This window comes from Astatotilapia calliptera, chromosome 12 (assembly GCF_900246225.1).
Source record: "Astatotilapia calliptera chromosome 12, fAstCal1.2, whole genome shotgun sequence".
Lineage (NCBI taxonomy): Eukaryota > Metazoa > Chordata > Actinopteri > Cichliformes > Cichlidae > Astatotilapia > Astatotilapia calliptera.
The window spans coordinates 17,530,129-17,542,201 of record NC_039313.1 but is presented as its reverse complement, the minus strand read 5'-3'; the positions used below and the strand labels follow the sequence as shown (position 1 = coordinate 17,542,201).

Below are 12,073 nucleotides of genomic sequence, written 5' to 3'. Positions count from 1 at the left end.
GAGCTTTTATCAAGAAACTGATCACTGACAGCGGATAACCTAACGTCTCCTCCTGTAAGGCTCCGCTGCTCAGCCACAAGAGGGCACACCAGCTGTGAGGGACCTCTGAGACAAGGCCGAATACTCCAGCTAAAAGTAGTTGTCCGACAGATGTAACAGAAATCTTAAGAAATCCATACTTTAAAACTTTTTTTTTCTTCAAAAATGAGACAGGCTTTTCAGTTACATGTGTGTGAAATGACAGCACCTGGGAGACTCTCCCTGTCAAAAACAATTTTCCGCCCTCACACCAAAGTCAAAGCACATTTTATCATTTTCCTCGGTTTGGTCGAACCTGAATAGGAATATGTGACAAACACATTCCTCCCTCTGTGGCGCCTCAGGCATGTGTTTTTTTGTTTTGTGTGCAGCTATATTCCCGCTCCGGTAAGTGACTCAAGTCTCATTGTTTGTTGTTTTGTGCATTCTTCACTGCGGCAGCAGAGAAACCTCGGTGGTCACTGCTGCCATGCAACAGAACGTGACACCCGTAAACGGCCCCATGCATAGATGATTTTTGTAAATGGAAGTTGACACCAGACGGTTTACCCGTCAGATATAAGTGAGATGTCAGGACTGCACCAGCACAGCGCTGTGACATTTAATCGTTCTTCTTCCCACTCCAGTAACTCTGCAGTACTCACCCCAGTTCCCATGCTGCTCTGGGACTGCACACCCTCAGGCTCCAAGCCAGAAGTCTTCCCCCTCTCCACGACCACTAACAAACAGGGGCACACAATAGAAATACAGTACAGGAATATTTAGAGCAAAGTAGATACCTTCTCATAATCTCATCTCATGTTAACATTCTGGTCATGTGTGATTTTAAAAGAAGAGGAAACACAGGGGGACACAAGTTAAATTGAAAATGGGTTGCTTTTTTGTGTGCGTGTATCACCCTGTACATACAGCCTCCTACGTGCAGTTCAATGTTCACACGGGCCAGACAGCACTTAGGCATGACAGGAATCCCCTATCTGACCCAGCATCGTAGATCTGCCCTAGTAACTATGGCACTGAGCGCTCACACGTGAACATACTTTATGGCCAAGACAATGATAAGGCCAACTTACTTTTACTTTCACGTTCCACAATGAATAGCTAAGTTCATTTCTTTACCTTTAATTCTAGCACCCTCTTCTGGATGTGCACATGGTGCCTGGATGGCTCTTGAAGTATTGATGTCCAAGTGCTACAATGATGGATGCTGTAGCACATGGAATCAGTGAATGTGCAAGATAACTCTAAGCCAAAAGCGCATGCACGAGACTATGCAAACGGCTTGATTTTTAGGCAGTTTTTCAGCCTAGTTAGTGCCGTTGCCTCACAGCAAGAAGGTCCTGGGTTCAAATCCACCATCTGGCCGAGGCCTTTTTATGTGCATGTGTTTGCATGTTCTCCCTGTCTATTGTTGCACCAAGGCCCAGTATGAGAGAACCAGGGATTATTTCATAACAATGTAATAATTTTCATCTGTAAATGAGCAATAATTAGTCCATCTCTGGAATTTCTTCCTCTCTGCATCCTCATCAAACCAATTTACATCTTTTGCAACAAACCGCAAACATCTGAAGACTTGAAATTCTGACATATTTCCCTCTGGTGCATTTCTCTCTAATTACACTGGTGCAAATTATAGCTTGGTTAAACTGTTTGAGATGCCACCGTGGCATGAAGACTGCAACACCCTAATTTGATTTGTCATTATAAGACAAGATGTTTCTGATTCCGCTCCGTCAGACAAGTGTTACTGGATCCCACTCACCCTGCTGCTGCTCCTCTTGAACTTGCCGAATGGCCGCTCGGATCATTCTCCTCTCCTTGAACTCGCTGGCTGCGTTGAGCTATGAGCAAACACACGCAAAAGCTCAGTGAAACTACAAAGTGATGTGAGACGTTAGCATTACTGATATTACGATACGATATTCACCATTTGCTGAAGCTCGTCGATGTCCCGGATTGATTGCAGTTTCTGTTTCAGCCCATCCAAGTTCTCGTTGGATTCTGACCTGAGAAAGAAACGCAAAGACATTTTAATGGATCTTCAACTAGTCCCCACTCACCATGAAACAAACTAGAAAGCCTAATAGTTTAAAATATCAGACTGTAAAACTTTGGCTCCTCTGACTCTAATCTGAAGCTTCTGCCCATATATTACAGGCAGCTGAAGGTAATTTGAAAGATAAAGGACGGTTTTCTTGGCAGAGAGAAAACCCAGAGGGAACACTCCCAAATCGAGCATGGAAGAAGTGATATTACGACATGACAGATTTGACAGCCAATGACATTCCCCCCCACCCCTAAAAAAAAAGCTGCATTTATTTTCCCTTTTTCAGCCTCATATTCTCCATTTCACTCCTTGCTTTTATGGTGGTTTCTATTACTCACATACTCATTATCCTCGCTTCTCTCCGCTCTTTGGCATTAAAAAGATGCGCAGCAATGCCGGAGTGGAATACTTCACATTCCACCACTGTGAGGCACGGGACAATGGCCTTTCCTCCTACCCCATTTCTATCCCACTTTCAGATGGGTTTCTGTGTCCTGGCATATGAATACGTGCATGCATGTGCAAAAGCATGCTTTCTTTAGCAGCTTCACTGAGGCACCTCCTGTGTTATTGTAACGCAAGTCATTCGAGAGCAGCACTGAATGGAAACAATCAGGGCCCCGTCACCACTCTTATATTAGGATTCGGCGATGGAGGAGGAGAGTGGCGGCTGATTCTGTGCGTCTGCTTCTTATCCAATAATGTCACTTCTTCCCTTTACTCCAGAACAGATGATGGGATTGTGGTGCAGTCTTGAACTTTAATGAAAACCTATAAAATATGTCGCAGATCACGTGGAACTTGGGATTTTTCTCAAATCATCCACACTTTGAGTTCCTGCTTGATTCTTGTTCCTTATTGTCTTTATTTAGCAAATGATTCGACCTTTTTCCCCCCTTTTGTCATCTGAAAGAAACTTGTTTCAATTTTGCTGTAAATTTGTTTGCTTTTCATTTTTAATTCTCTAGTCGGTCATTACTGGAGAGATTTCAAGAGATAATATTTTAATTTTACTCGGGTTTACCAGAATCTGTGCTATGTTTATGGCAACATAAAGTGATTCAAATAAGTAACCCATTAGTCCACGCTGCTTAGCTGGACGACAGGTGCTGGAAAGTCTCTGAAAGGTAAATAATCAAACAGACTGCGATAGCTGATCTACGTTAATGTGACACATGACGGTGTGGGATATTTGAAAGTGAAAGTATTTATTGTAAAACAGCCACACTAGGTGGAAATTTTAGGGATGGGAAACTTTACTGTTGCAGTTTTCTCTCTCCTGTGATTTGCTAACTTGACTTTTCCAGAGCTTTCCCAGTGGAGTTGAAGATTGTTTTTTCAGCATTTCCAGTTCACCTGGCCTAGTAAACTGTCATCAGCACAGACATCTGTGTGTCTGTGTGTGCAGCTTCACCTGTGCTGGTTCTCCTTGTCCTCCTGCTGATTGAGGCGTGTGGGTCGAAATCTCTTGCTAGCCAGAGCTGCCTCCATGTCCTCAATCTCCCTCCTCCTCAGCTCCCGGATGGCTGAACGGATGCAGCGCCTCTCGTCCAGATCCACAGTTCCATCCAGCTGCAGACACCATAATAAAAGACAAACAGAATAAAGTGCATGAAGGATGGAGGCTGCACAGAGCGGCAAACATTTGGCTTGCAAAGTTTAGTCTTACGTTTGCATATCTGCACATATTCACAAGTAAATACAGCGCAGAGGCTTGCTCACATTTCAGGAAATGGCCACATAGTTACATGAGAGTCTGCAGGTAAAGAGTCACAGACCTGCTGACAGTGTAAGTACAAGGTGGCGAGCAGCACTGAGCGTAACACGTAACAAAAGTAACACATTACTGCGATCACATTTTATTTCACCAGTAATGCAGTAATGTGACGTTATAGTACTAAATTTGGTAATTACATTATAGTTACAATATGTTGTTACTTTTGGTCTCAGTAATTAATCCCAGCTCTCTCTCACACACACACACACACACACACACACACACACACACACACACACACGAGAGACAGCGTATCCAATAAAGTTTGGGACTCAACTCAGCGATTTTTAATTATGCGAGCCTAATTGCGATTAGGTGTGACTGCGATTAGGATAATAAATGGTGTAAATGGTGTTGAGGAATGTGTTGGAAGAGCTAGAGAATTAATTGGAGAGATTTGGGATTTTTTCCATGCATTGCAGATAACTTTGGATGACACCGTTATCATTTGCTCATGCAGGCATGGTTGGCATGTAGGATAAGCTTTTCACGCAACCTTCAGCTGTTTGAAAAAATACAAATCTGGAATCATTGAACTCCAGCTCCAAGTATGTGCGCGTACTCAGTAGTATAATTAGCTTTCCCACCGATCTCATGGCTTGGTCAGACTATAGTTTGTGGTGACAAAGGTCATGGATGTATCCCTGGTAGGGCTGAGAGAGTACTGTGTACTGTGGCTCAGGAAGTGGAGTGGGTTATCTACTAATCAGAAGGTCGTTTGTTCGATCCCTGGCTCCTCTAGTTATTCTAGTTATCCTTTGGCAAAATACTGAACCCTGACTTCAGTGTGTTCCCTTTCAGTCGATTCACTCGGTACAACACATAAGTATGGGATATCACGCCCTCGCGTGTCCTGGCTGAAGAAACCTTTATTCACGCCTTTACGGCAGATGACGTGTGATGACACGCGCAAGGCCCCGCCCGCACATATAGCCGCTGCCATCACCGTCATCCCTCAGTTCTTACGCTCTTCACCTCGCTGAGAACACCTCTGCTGAGTTGGGCTAGCTAGCTACTGCTAGTTAGCTCCGTTGTCTGCCAACTTGAACCTAGCTTAACTGCCCCTGTTGGTGTTAGCCTCCACCGCCCAGCTGGTGCGTAGGCTGCCCGCGGAGCGCTATTTTCAAGTTTTTCTTGTGCAGCGTTTCGCTTTGCGTTTTGGGAATGGACTCCAAACCGAAGCGAGCAAAGCAGAAATCTTCTGTTCGCCCCTGTCCTCAGGGATGTGGTTTCTCTTTGCACGACAGCGACCAGCACGATGCCTGCCCTGTCTGCCTGGGGATCGTCCACGCTAGGAGAGCGTTGACGGAGCCCGAAGCTTGTGCGTTTTGTCGCCAGCTCCGACGCTCGACCCTGGAAAGACGGGTGACGTTTGTGGAAAGAGTGCTGGGACGCTCGGCTGTCGCACGGCATGACCCTCTTCTTTCCGAGTCTGGAGCCCCGGCTTCGTCCGAGTCCGAAGACGAAAATTTTCAGGTCGATGTCCCCGCGATTAGCTGGGCTGACCACATGGAATACGTTGACGGGTTAGCCGATGACGGACCGGAACCATGCAGGAGCGCTGACGGGCTTCAGCCTGGGTTGAAGCCCGCCAGCGCTCCCCAGGAAGTCGATGACGTGCTGGACATCGGCCTGGACATCCATGGTTTGTCGGAGGATGAGCAGGAGAGCTCATTGTCGACCCAATATGCCGCCGCTGCTGCGCCGGTCGGCCACGATGACACCTCTCTTTTCTCCCTGTTTCGCCGTGCCGCTGAGAAGCTGCAGGTGGACTGGCCCTCTCCTCCACCAGCTCGGAAGCCGTCGCGGTTTGCGGGTTTTTTCCTTCCACCGGAGCCCGCAACGGCCAAAAACTGCCTCCCCATGTTCCCAGACTTTCTCTGCGAGCTAACAGCGTCATGGGACAAACCTCTGTCTACCCGCGTCACTGTGCCCGGCTATGGACAGTACATGGAATTGGACGGCGCCGAGGGAGCTGGTTTAGCTAACCCACCCCCTATGGAGCCGTCTCTGGCTGCTTATCTGGCCCCGTCCCATAACCATGGTGTCGGTGGCCCCGCAACTCTGCCGTCCAAGCACTGCAGATTCTCGGCCTCGCAGCTGGAGAAGATTTATCGGGCTCAGGCCGGCACCGCTCGAGCCATGAGCTCCGTCACCATGCTCCAGACGTACCAAGCAATGTGCCTGGCGGAGCTTGGATCGCTGGTTCCGGAGGACAGCCCGCTGTCACCTCTTCTTAACGAGGTTAGAGTCACCACGGATTACATCCTCCGTGCGTCTCGCTGTGCAGCGCTCTCCCTGGGCAGAGGGATGGCTTCGACAGTGGTGGCGCAGAGGCACCTGTGGCTGACCCTCTCCGACGTCCCTGATAGAGACAGAGCTGTGTATCTGGACGCACCAGTGTCTGCGGCTGGGTTATTCGGACATTCACTTGAAGCCATTCAGGCTAGATTCGATCTGAGGAAGAAGCAGACGGAAGCTCTGCGCGACATCATCCCCAGACGCCAGCCCCAGCCCAAGCCCACTGCTAGCTCTCACAGGCCCGCCGCTCCTCTGACAGCTGGCAAGAGACCGGCGCCCACTGCTGGAGTGGGAGGGCCGCCGGCGAGAGCACGTACTCCGGCCCGAGCTCCACGCCAGTTGGCCTGGGGCAAAGGCCCTCCCCCGGGCCCCCGACGGGACCCGACGCCCAGGAGGAAGAAGCCTCAGCCCTCCTAGCTGTGATTGCGAGTGGGGAAGGGATCCGGCAGCAGGGAGACGCTGCTCTTACCCCTCTGTTGCCGCACAAGAGGTGCCGCTTAAGTTCTGTTCAGGTTGTCAGCCCCAGAAGGCGCTGCACTTCCCTATCGCGGTCTCCCAAGCACATAACCCCTGCACACGGTTCAGATGTGTTGAATGTTCAAGCGACCACATCGAGTGTTCCCGCTGTTTTTCATTGTTATGCCCCGGAAAAGGTGCACCCAACAAAATGTATAAATGTACATGTTCCCATGTTGCAATCAATAAAGAGTGTGGTTTACTCTCAAACAATCTCAAATGCTCAACCTGCAGGCGAAATGAGCCAGGTCAGGCAGGGGATGCAGTCCCCTGCAGACACACTGGGGGGCGACGGCGCCCCGCCGTCAGTGCTGCAGGCCAGCCGGCTGGCTGCTCACTTCCCTCAGTGGCGCGCTTGCGCCCCCTCTCCGTGGGTGCTGCAAACCGTTGCCATGGGTTACCGGTTGCAGTTCCGGGTCAAGCCGCCTCGTTTCCAAAGAGTCGTGAACACGATTGTCAACCCCGAGGCAGCCTTGGTACTCAGAGAGGAAATACAGGCGCTATTACAGAAGAGAGCAATACGGGTGGTCCCCGCTTCGGAGACGGACAAAGGTTGGTACAGCCGTTATTTTGTCATTCCGAAGAAAGGGGGAGGGCTTCGTCCCATCCTCGACCTGCGAGTCTTGAACACGTACCTGCGAACGTACAGGTTCAAGATGCTAACACTCAGACAGCTCCTGAGTGCAGTCGGCCCGGGAGATTGGTTTGCGACAATCGATCTAACAGATGCTTATTTTCATGTCGCTATACACCCGAAACACAGGCAGTTTCTGAGGTTTGCATTCGAGGGCGTAGCCTACGAATACCTAGTGCTGCCGTTCGGGCTGTCGCTCGCTCCCCGCACCTTTACGAAATGTGCCGAGGCAGCGCTAGCGCCCCTCAGGAAGAGGGGCATCCGCATCTTGGCCTACCTGGACGACTGGGCTCTCGTGGCTTGCTCCAGAGAACAGGCGGAGACGCAGCTGTCGCGGGTTCTGTCACACATTCAGACACTGGGGTTCTCTGTGAACTTTCAGAAGAGCTCGCTAATCCCAGGTCAACAGATCGCTTTTCTCGGTCTGGAAATATGCTCTCTTTCCAGCCGCGCACGGTTGTCAGAGCACAGAGTGGCCGCGTTTCATCGCTGCCTCGCTCAATTTCAGCTGGGACGCAGACTGCGTTTCCAGACGATATTGCGCTTGTTGGGCATGATGGCATCTATGATCGCCGTAGTGCCGCTTGGGCTGTTGAAAATGAGAGCGTTTCAACGCTGGACTCTCTCTCACCGTTTGTGTGCTTCGCGTCACCTCCGGAGGAGGCTGCCGGTAACTGCGTCTTGCATGCTAGCTCTCCGTCCTTGGAGGGAGCCCGGGCTACTGCACCAGGGCTCTCGGATTGGGAGGGTGTTGTTTCGCAAGGTGGTGTCCACAGATGCTTCCCTAAGTGGGTGGGGAGCGCTGTGCGAGGGTGCGTCAGTGAGAGGGATCTGGTCCGCGGCTCAGCGCCAGCTGCACATCAACCACTTAGAGCTGTTAGCAGTGTTCTTAGCTCTAAAGCGTTTCCGTCCAGTCCTGCAGGGCCAGCATGTCTTAGTCAGGACGGACAATTCAACAGTGGTGTCTTATATAAACAGGCAGGGAGGAACACGCTCTCTTCCCCTGTTGCAGCTGTCTCGCTCTCTGCTGTTATGGTGCAGTGTTCATTTTCTGACTCTAAGAGCCACCCATGTCCCGGGCCACCTGAACCTGGGGCCGGACCTTCTCTCCAGGGGGGGTCCTCTGGTGAGAGAATGGAGGTTACACCCTTCAATAGTGGCTCAGATTTGGGATCTATTTGGCGAGGCGCAAATAGATCTTTTTGCTTCCAGGGTGAATGCTCACTGCCCCCTGTACTTCTCCATAATCGACCACGATGCACCCTTGGGCTTGGACGCGCTAGCGCACCAATGGCCAGACGTGCTCCTGTATGCATTTCCCCCAGTGGAAATGATATCTCCAATTCTGGAGAGGGTGCGTCGGCATTCCCTCTCTCTGATCCTGGTGGCCCCTTGGTGGCCCGCGAAGTCGTGGTATGCAGAAATAATCAGCCTGCTTGCAGCAAGTCCTTGGCAGCTTCCTCTCCGCAGGGATCTCCTCTCTCAGGCGGGGGGGGGGAAGTGTTTCATCCGCGCCCGGATCTGTGGCACCTTCATGCTTACCTGCTGAGAGGTTAAACTTGGTTGCTAAGGGTCTGCCACCTAGTGTGGTAGCGACGATTCAGAGCGCCAGGGCCTCGTCTACTAGAGGCTTGTACGCTTACAAATGGCGAGCCTTCGAGCGATGGTGCCAGGGCCGCCACACTCTCCCGTTTCAGTGCTCTATTGTGGATGTTTTGACATTCCTGCAGGAGCTGTTGGATAAAGGCCTTTCGTTTTCGACGATCAAGGTTTATTTAGCGGCTATATCTGCTTGTCATATCGGTTTTGACGGGGTGACACCAGGTGCGCATCCCCTCGCCGTGCGTTTTCTGAAAGGGGTTCGCCGGCTGAGGCCCGTGCTTAAGTCCAGTGTCCCTGCTTGGGACTTGTCTTTGGTGCTGGAGGCCCTTTGTGGCCCTCCGTTTGAACCCGTTGAGTCGGTAGATATGAAACTTCTTTCGTATAAGACCGCATTACTTCTCGCTTTGGCCTCGGCGAAGCGAGTGGGGGACCTTCATGCGCTGTCTGTGCATCCTGCCTGCACACAGTTTTCTCCTGATGGCCGCAAGGTCGTATTGCGTCCGAATGCCGCCTATCTTCCCAAGGTCATGCCTGCATCTTATAGTTCGATGGAGTTTGAGTTGCTGAGCTTTTGCTCCCCTCCTTTTGAATCTGAGGAGCAGAGGAGGGTGCATTCTCTTTGTCCGGTGCGTGCGCTACGCACCTACATTGAGCGCACTCGGGATGTGCGTTTGTGTGACCAGTTGTTTGTCTGCTTCGCTAATCCGAATAGAGGTAGAGCTCTGTCCAGACAGAGGCTGTCCCACTGGATTGTAGAAGCTATCTCGCTGGCATACAGCGCCGGAGGTTTTGCGTTGCCCCACGGGGTGGGAGCTCATTCCACCAGGGGGATGGCGACCTCATGGGCTCTTTTTAGAGGGGTGCCTGTGGCTGATATTTGTGCAGCGGCTAATTGGGCGTCGCCGCACACTTTTGTGCGGTTTTATCGGTTGGACGTTACAGCCCCTTCGGTGGCTCATGCTGTCCTTTCTGCTGGGTCTACCACTCACTGAGGATGTGGTGGTCCCGTTCCGGTTCGGTGGCTGCTCTGCGGGGCGTGTATATAGGTCCCATACTTATGTGTTGTACCGAGTGAATCGACTGAAAGGGAACGAATAGTTATGTCTATAACTTCTGTTCCCTGAAGGAGAGGAACGAGGTACAACACAGGGTGGCCCCACTGAGCAGTTGGCTCGGTGAAGAGCGGCTATCGAACTGAGGGATGACGGTGATGGCAGCGGCTATATGTGCGGGCGGGGCCTTGCGCGTGTCATCACACGTCATCTGCCGTAAAGGCGTGAATAAAGGTTTCTTCAGCCAGGACACGCGAGGGCGTGATATCCCATACTTATGTGTTGTACCTCGTTCCTCTCCTTCAGGGAACAGAAGTTATAGACATAACTATTCGTTTTTTTTTCCAACAAGAAAAAAAATGCTTAGATGCTTCAGATGCTCCATTTAGACATTTTGAGAGTTCAAATAGAGTAGAAGTTCCCATCCATGCACTGCTGGCTTACTTTCGAACATGTAGTAAAGAGTTATAGGGTCAGTAGGGTGATGGGCGCTTTAGAGATTTGCGATGACAAGTGATCAGAGTTCACTAATGTGACGAGACAGAGCGCAGGATTAGAAATTGGCCTGGCAACAGCTGGTGCTCAGCACTAAGGATGAGAAGTGTGTTTGTCTCCCCGGGTCAACACACTACTGTGGTGTCTTACCCTGTCTCGCTGAATGGCAGCCAGACTGCAGCGGGACCCAGAAAAGTTGAATGGCCCACTTAAAACACTGAGTGAGCCATTTCATCGCTCTGAGTGGCTGTTACTTAAAAGGCACATCTTTTCCTCGAGCCAAAGAGGACTAATTAAGGTGTTCAAGTGTATATAAAAGCACACCTGCAGACAGAAACACCACTTCAACAAGACAGGCGCCTTCGTGTCAGCAACAGCCGTGAGCGCAGGGTAGAGAGAGCCCTCTCCTGTCAAACGGGAGATAAATCGCTCTTTTTAAAACAAAAAAACAAAAAAAACACAACAGCAGGAACCTGTCAACACACGCAGAGAGGAACAGCTCCTCTGGCAGGCTTTTCTTATGAATCTCATGCTCACACACTTTAAGGTTTCCCGCTGCACCGGTTAAAACCTGCAGTGTTGTGACTCAAACCTGTGTGTGCCAACTGCCTTCTTCTGAAGGGAGCTGGATGTGGTTGTTAAGCTAAGCCCCACATGCTGATGGCTTGAAAAAGGGGGTTGATGTAGCCCCACTGCTAGGCCCATGGGAGGAAGAGGAGGAGGAGGCACTTCTCACAAGAGATGAAGAGGTCCAGTGGTTTTTGAGGTTTCACAAAATATGCAGCCCAAGCTACTCCGGCTCACAGGGGCTCTTTCTTTATGCTGCAATTTGTGGAAATTCAATGTGCTGAGCTGACTGAAAAGAAAGGGTAAGAAGAGAAAGTGCTCATAAACAGCTGGAAAGAAAGGATATGAGAAAGCAGGAGATGGATAATAGGTTATAGTAAAGAAATGGAGCGTTAGGATGACAAAGAAAAACGAAGGAGAAACTAGACCTGTGCATGACTAAAAATGGGCAGATGAGAGCTGGGTGGGAAACAGTCAGTCCTCGCAAAGGTCATTCCTCACATTCCTACTGACTCACAAGAGAAAAAGAAGGCAGCGAAATACAGCAATCAGGCACTGGGTTTGTTTCTAGCCCAGCACAGAGAAACTATGACCTGGTGAGACAATGGCTGGTTTCTGATTGTGAAGCAGGAAAATGAGATCACATTCGCTCATCACTGGCCAGTGTGTCCTTCACACGCCCGTGTTACACTAACTCAAACACTCTCCCTCGAGTCATCCCTTACCACGCTGCCGGGCTCTGCGCTGAGCGAGTGTCAGGATGTGATGGTACAGCCAGTACTCTTTTCACCAAGTATCAGGGCTAACTAATTTATTTATTCATGATTTAGAGCAGCACAGCTTCAACCCTCAATTCAAAGACAGTAATGTGTGCCTAGCATTCTCTAGCAGGCTCCAATTCAGCTTAAACTTAAAACAAAAATCATGAGAAATGATTAAACAGTGTGGAGAGAATCAGAGCATGTGACTTAAATGGAGGAATTAAAGTCATTAAGAGCAGACTCGAGCACTTCGACTTGACCTGCTCTAAAAACAACTTC

General features: G+C 50.1%; 1 protein-coding gene across 10 annotated transcripts in view; it reads right to left on the bottom strand.

The window, feature by feature from the left end:
• smtnb (smoothelin b) overlaps window positions 1–12,073 on the bottom strand; it is a 54,013-nt gene that overhangs the window by 25,719 nt on the left and 16,221 nt on the right. For all 10 annotated transcript variants that reach the window (XM_026186814.1, XM_026186815.1, XM_026186820.1 and 7 more), the window contains 4 exons: window positions 3,504–3,661; window positions 1,970–2,048; window positions 1,805–1,883; window positions 684–757 (listed from right to left, as the gene is read on the bottom strand). In XM_026186814.1, the coding sequence (XP_026042599.1) occupies window positions 684–757; window positions 1,805–1,883; window positions 1,970–2,048; window positions 3,504–3,661 (390 nt within the window). The remainder of the gene's footprint in view (window positions 1–683; window positions 758–1,804; window positions 1,884–1,969; window positions 2,049–3,503; window positions 3,662–12,073) is intronic.